Source organism: Chrysochloris asiatica, unplaced genomic scaffold, assembly GCF_000296735.1.
Source record: "Chrysochloris asiatica unplaced genomic scaffold, ChrAsi1.0 scaffold00052, whole genome shotgun sequence".
NCBI classification, from domain to species: domain Eukaryota; kingdom Metazoa; phylum Chordata; class Mammalia; order Afrosoricida; family Chrysochloridae; genus Chrysochloris; species Chrysochloris asiatica.
The window spans coordinates 18,832,393-18,839,489 of record NW_006408570.1 but is presented as its reverse complement, the minus strand read 5'-3'; the positions used below and the strand labels follow the sequence as shown (position 1 = coordinate 18,839,489).

Here is a 7,097-nt window from a genome sequence, read left to right as displayed (position 1 = left end):
TTTCTCCTTCGGAACAGCTGGTAGTTTCGAACTGCCAACCTTGAGATTAGCAGCCCGATTCGTAACCACTACACTGGAGGGGATTATAATCATTGTAATGAAATAAGGTGTATGATTTGTTGAATGTGAAACTAATGATCTGCCCTGTAAACGTTCATTGAATTCACAATAAAAACCTTAAAAAACAAAAAAAAATCATGAATTATTCTTGACGAAAACATTAAAAATTTCTTTGATAAGAAATTATAATAAATGACCTAAAATGTGTTGTGTGTGTGTGTGTATAGATATATATCATTTGAATAGTCTCTTCAATATCAACTAAGACCTGAAGCTGAAAGAAACTATTAATTTCAACATCTTTTTTTCAAGAGGTATTGGTATTTTTACATTTACTCATAAAGACTTTTTAACAGTCAAACTTACCTACTTATTTTCATTTCAGCCAATATATTCATAAGTGTTAATTTGCATTATTTCTGTATTACACAGGGTATGTCTAAATTAATTATACAGCTATTCATTAACACAGAATTTTTGTCAAATTTCCATGGTAAACGGAAATACAAAATTAAAATACTATCTCCTATTCTGGGAAGGAAAAAGGAAAAACAAGAAAACAGCAAATGAAACAAATGACTGTTATTATTTGATGTTTTTGGTGAGAGTTCTAGTGAAATTTTTATTAGTGGTATACGGCCTGTTCTGGCTGAAGAAACTACTTCTATGGCTGACCTCTTTGTTTTTGGTAAATTATACTTTCTACTTGACCCCAAGAAAACTTTGTTTAAACCTGATTTCAACAGTAATTTTGGACATATCTTCAATAACAGAATTTTTTAAAGACTTAGTCACTCTAACAATGTTGGATAAAGAAATTTACCTTCTCCTAAATGCTTCCAGGTGTGTCTTCAGCATTAGTAGTCCTCTTTCTATAACAGTGAGGCTTGAGTGTGATTCTTGTTCAAGACTGCTAGAAGCTATCATAAGACTCTCCATACACTTACTAATAAATTCTTGCTCCTTCTCCAAACCCGTTTTACCTGAAAGCCAGATGTTAACATCTTTATTAATCAAGCATTCTAGTACAACTACATTAAAAAAAACAACAACTATACTTTAAAAAAAAAAAACCTGTCACATAAAAAAATTGCATACTTGACACTATTTTCAAATTACTCACCATTAATATAATAGGAATTAATATATTGAATAGCTGCTCGACTGACATCACCAGATTGCGCTCTTAAAGCAATGCCCCAAAATTGGTCCATACCACACAGCTAAGGGAAAAAAATATCACCACATCAATAAGGACACTAAAACCATATGATACACCACAACTTAATAAGGCTTGTCAAAGTTACTGCTTTCAGGTATTCCCAGAAAATTAAAATAATATGCCAATGCAAGTTCTCACTTAAACTTATCATGTTATGAGATGACAAAGATAATGTTTTAATTAATAACAATAAAAAAGGAGAGAGTGAAAGTTCTCAAAAGTTCATCAGGGTAAAGAAAGACCATTCTGATAGCTGGCTGAACATCTACACTGTTAATCAACATCTCCTAAAAATGCAGTATTATCTCAGAATTAGTGGATGGCTACTTCTTAGGTAATCAAACTCTGTTCAGTTGTCTTAAATTACCAAACTGAAATTTATTATAGTATAATAAAGTGTGGGGGGGGAGAGGATGGGACACCTGGTGTGGTGCTGTAGGATAAGCACTGGACTATGAACCAGGTTGGCAGTTCAAATCCACCAGTGCCTCCTCAGAACCCCTATACAGGGTTGCTGTAAGTTGGATCAAGGAGCTCTGGAAACTTAGTTATTAAGAATCGGGCTGCAAACCGCAAGGTCAGCAGTTTGAAACTACCAGCTGTTCCATGGGAGAAAGATGACGCTTTCTGCTCCCATAAAGATTTACAGCCTCGGAAACCCTGTACAGGGTCGCTATGAGTTGGAAACGACTCCACAGCACATAACAACAACCTAAGTTGGATCGGACTTAAACACAAACAACACAAAATAATGGGTGTGGCGCTATAGAATAAGCACTGACTAGACTGCAAACTGCAAGGCCAGCGAGCGGTTCAAACCTACCTACATCACTCCTCAGAAACCCCGTACAGGGTCACTGTGAGTCTGAACTAGCTCAATGGCATTTAGCAACAACACATAACCAAAAAATTCAACAGAATTGCTTCAACAAGAAAAAAAAAAGGCAACAGAAAGGTACCAAAGGAAACATTCTAGATAAAAAATCAAATTACTCTTTATCATACAGATTGACTTTTCTTCTTTCTCATGCTAACTGCAGAAACTTCTAAAGAAAACCAATGAAAAAATATGAATGAACACCACATAAATCAAAGCTATTATTAATCTAGTAAAATGTTCAGTAAGACTATGCTGAAAGAATCCAAGGATCAGGCATTTAAACAAAACTTTGTTGTTGTAAAGTACCATTAAGTCAGTCAGGACTCATAGCGACCCTATATAGGGTTTCTGAGGAGCAGGTGGTGGGTTTAAACTGCCAACCTTGTGGTTTGAAGTCCAGTGCTGATCCTACACCACCACACCAGGAGTCAAAACAAAACCTAGAAACCGCCAATAACAACTCAAACTTGTGAAATGATCATAATGACTCATGATACGAGTTGAATTAGTTAGATTATATTCCAGAACAGAAAGTTACCACAGGTAACTGTAGTCTAATTTTCCAAGAATAACTAAACGCTTATATACCACAAATGGCCAGAGAATCAGATTATAGAAAAATCAACCTGCTACCTGACATAATGTACTAGCTAGGAGCTTCTGTTGTTATTAAGTGCCATTGAGTCAGTTCCGTCTCACAGTGACCCAATATTGGGTTTCCTAGGAGCAGATGGTGAGCCTGAACTGCCAACCTTGTGGTTCAAACGGCTTTGCAGTCTGGCGCATTAAACCACAGCGCCACACCAGGATTCCTAGGAGTTTTTAGGGGACACTAAAAAAAAAAAAAACACAATTTATGGTCGATTCTATATAAATCAAGGAACCCATATAAAAAAAACCAAAGTTATCTTTGGTAATGGAAACTTACAAAAACTTGGTTTGAAATTTTTTAGAACCAACCCCTAAGAATAACAGTTTTCATAGTTGCAAAGGGTAAAATTTGGTGGACTATGCAGAAACCTCAAAAAATGTGTGGGAAAATGAAATTAAAAGATAGAATTTTTACAAATACTTTCTGAAGATCCCTTGGACATAAGAGTATTGTTGTTATTAGGTGCCTTCAAATCACTTTCAACTCATAGCAACCCTATGTAAAACAGCAACAACACTTCCTGGTCCTGGCACCATCCATACCATACAATCATTGCTACGTTTCAGCCCACTGCTGCATCCACTGTGTCAATCCATCTCACTGAAGGGCTTCTTCATTTCTGATGTCCTTTTTAGTGGGGGTCTTTCCTGATAACATGTTTGTCCAAAGTACATGAAACAAATTCTTGCCATCCTTGCTTCAATAGAGCATTCTGGTTGTACTTATTTCAGTATTTATTTGTTCTTATGGCATATAGTCTATTTAATAGTCTTCAGCAACACTGAATTAAAAGGCATCAATTGTTGTTCAGTCTTCCTTAATAAGTGCCGAGCATTCACATGCAAATGAGGCGACTGAAAATAACATGGCTTAGGTCAGGAGCACCTTAGTTCTTTAAAGTAATAACTAGGTCTTCTAAGTTGCGTAATAAAGAGAAAATTTTACCATATCAAATCCAAATGCCTACCTCAGAGTTTGAACCACCATCATAGGCACTGGTAGCCAATCGAGCCAAATTACAGAGATGCTGGAACAGGTTTAAGCCCGTCATGCTAATTGTTTCAGGTTTTAGCTGGGGCATCTTTAAAAAAAAAAAAAAAAAAAATTAAAGCCAGTTTAGTGGGATATTTACTGAATATGCTAAATTAATCTATCTGTAGTTTTACCTTGGATTTATTGAAGTGATTTCACTTGTATTTATCAAAACCTGTATATTACATATTATATATAACTTGTGTGTATATATATACTCAATTCAACTACAGAGAAAATGTCAGAGCCGTATATAATCTTTATGATAAAAAAACAGTAAGCATACTTAAATTATTGCTTTACTATTGTTGGTTTTTCAAAATTCTATCTGGAATAAAGGTACAAATGATTAAGAAAACTGGAATAACTGGTTCAATTTATTTAGGAAAGACTTCACCTGCAAACTGTAGTATCTGATAAAGCAGAACAAAAACTGGATATTAGAATGTCTTTCCTAGCATGATAATGCCCCCTTTCTTAAGCTATCCTAAGAATGTGGAGATTGACTACTATCTTTACAATCTGACGACTGGCCCAGAAGATTGGCTCAGTCAATTAACTGAGGCAAAGTAGCAGAATACAGCTGTCACACTTCTGGTGTGTGTACTTTCCTGAACAATGGATCACAATGGATGCCCTGAATATTGGAACACAATGTACTTGCAGACTTAAAGACAGTACAAACAAAAAATAAGAAACCCCATATATTTCAAATAAGTGTTGGTTTAAAGAGTTATTCTAATTACTGTAAGTTTAAGTGTGTTAGTTAAGAAATAAAACATTTTCCAACTCTAAAATATTCATATATATAAACATACACACATATTCAGGAAGAAAATTTTTTAAAAAGCATACATCGTCTATTTTTTTTTAAATTATACATGCAAAGAAAAAAGGAACATTATAGAGTTCAATTTCAATAGACAAAAAGGTAATTTGAGATAACAATACAATTGTCAAGAAATAAAATTACCTTCTCTAGGAAAAGATGTTTATAGGTTTCCATTCCCATAGCATGTTGATCTTTACTTCGAACTTGATTTAAAAACCAATGGAGTGCATCATCATAACATTCAGAATCTTCTACTAAGCAATGCCATAAAATGTCGACTTGTTCTAAACTTAATCCTACACAAACAAACCAACAAGTTTTATATTTCATTAATTATATTTTTAAAAAGGTGTGGCAATATAGTATATTAGGAGCTGGGCTGATAAACCTAATGTCACCAGTTCAAATCTACCAGCTGCACTGTGGGAAACAAGATGAGGGTTTATGCTTCTCTAAAGATTTAAAGCCTCAGAAGCTAATTTTAAAGGGTCACTATGAGTCAGAACTGACTCGACGGCATTTAACAATAATAATATTAAAAACAATTACAGATAGTCTTTTAAGTGTTTACATGTATACACACATGTAACTTATTTATTTAAAATATGTACTACTACCACAGTAACTCAATTCTTCCTGTGCCTTTCTGTTTGATAAATTATTGTTGTTGTGAAGTACCCTCGAGTCGATAACAACTCACAGCAACGCTGTCTACTATTTCTGAAGTGCAGTTAGTGAGTTTGAATCGTAGACCCTGTAGTTCAAACCAATCTTGCAGTCCAGTCCTTATCCTACAGCGTCACACCAGGACTCCAATCACTAAAAGCACACAACTTAAAAGTATATTAAAAAAGCCATTTGGTCTGAAAATATTCTCCTTAAAATATGAAAAGAGGTTGTATTACAAAAAATATGATTATTGCGAGGTAATCCCAAAAGTTGAGCGGTCAATTCTAAGGTTTGAGGATTCAGAGCAGTTAAGGATACGTATAAAAGAGACCACAGTAATGGCTACAAAAATATAAAAATGACAGAGACTTCTAAAGCATATGTGACAGTTACTGTTACATGTCAACTTGCTAGACCATGTTTCTCAGTGGTTTGGCAGGTATTATGCAAATTACATAATGTTAACTAAAGATTTTGGATTCACCCATTTCTACAATCCAGTGAGCCAGCAGTTTACTGCCTACCATACAAATTTAAGGATAATAAGTCACTGAAATCATGTGAGTCAGGAGAAGCCTCCAGCCTTACACCTGACACAGATTTTGGACCTTCCAGTCTCCCGAACTTCATGAGCTATTTCCCTGAAATAAACCTTTTATGTATGTATACACACTAGTTTGCCCCTCTAGAGAACCCACTTATAATACTCTAAGATAGCGTATTATACGAGATTCCAGGATCTGACTGGTAGCCCAGAAATTGAAGGAACATAAAGATATTGTAAAAGTACATGACATTCTGACTTTGCAGTCTAGGAGCAGAGGTCCCTGGAATCATCAAAGGAAAAGAGCGGAGAGCAGGACCCTACCCAGAGAAACAGTGATGCCTGAGATGGAGGAAGAGACGATGATGTGGAGAGATGGAGCAGCTGGAGACTTTAGATTCAGAGAGGGAGAGGTGCTGATGACTGGGGCGCAGGCTTATAGGGAATAATCTTTACTTAGTTAATGATGCATGGAAGGGATTGTAACCATGGCAATGAAACAATATGCCATAGGATGAATGTAAAACTAATATTCTTCCATGTATACTATCACATAATTCACAAAAAAAAATAAAAAAATAGTACATGACATTCTACAATATGGAAACACAAAAACAACAAAAGCTTGAAAATATTCACTTAGCAACATGATAAAATAAGAAGCCCTGGTGGCACTGTGGGTTAGGCACTGGGTTGTTAACCACCAAGGCTGACAGTTCAGTTCAAATGCATGAATTGCTCCATGGGAGGAAACTTTCTGATTGTGTAAGGATTTAGTCTCAGAAACTCTGTATAGGGATGTTCAAAGTCAGATAAAGGCCTGCAGATCTCCCCAAAAGATTACAGCCTAAGAAAACCTAAGCGGCAGTTCTACTCTGTCATACAGAGTCACTACAAGTTGAAATTGACTCAGCAGTACCCAACAACCAAATATGACAAAACAGAAGTGTATTCAGAGATGGTTCAATCATATCTCACAAGTCAATAGAATTAACATATTTGGTACAATTATATGAAGATGAGTCAAAAATTATCCACACTCTGGCTATATATGAAAACATGCATTCATACCCATGGCTGATAACACAACACCATTCAGTGTGCACATGAAATGATTCTGTTTAACAGATGAGTGACAGTTGATTATGTGACAAATAATTTGCAAATCAGACATGGTTCGTTGTGCTTATGAAATAATCCACAACA

General features: G+C 35.3%; 1 protein-coding gene across 1 annotated transcript in view; it reads right to left on the bottom strand.

Moving 5' to 3' along the window:
- Positions 1-7,097, bottom strand: part of USP34 (ubiquitin specific peptidase 34) — a 307,094-nt gene that overhangs the window by 166,992 nt on the left and 133,005 nt on the right. The window contains 4 exon segments of the mRNA XM_006862984.1: positions 884-1,043; positions 1,184-1,283; positions 3,782-3,895; positions 4,820-4,974. Coding sequence (XP_006863046.1) covers positions 884-1,043; positions 1,184-1,283; positions 3,782-3,895; positions 4,820-4,974 — 529 coding nt within the window.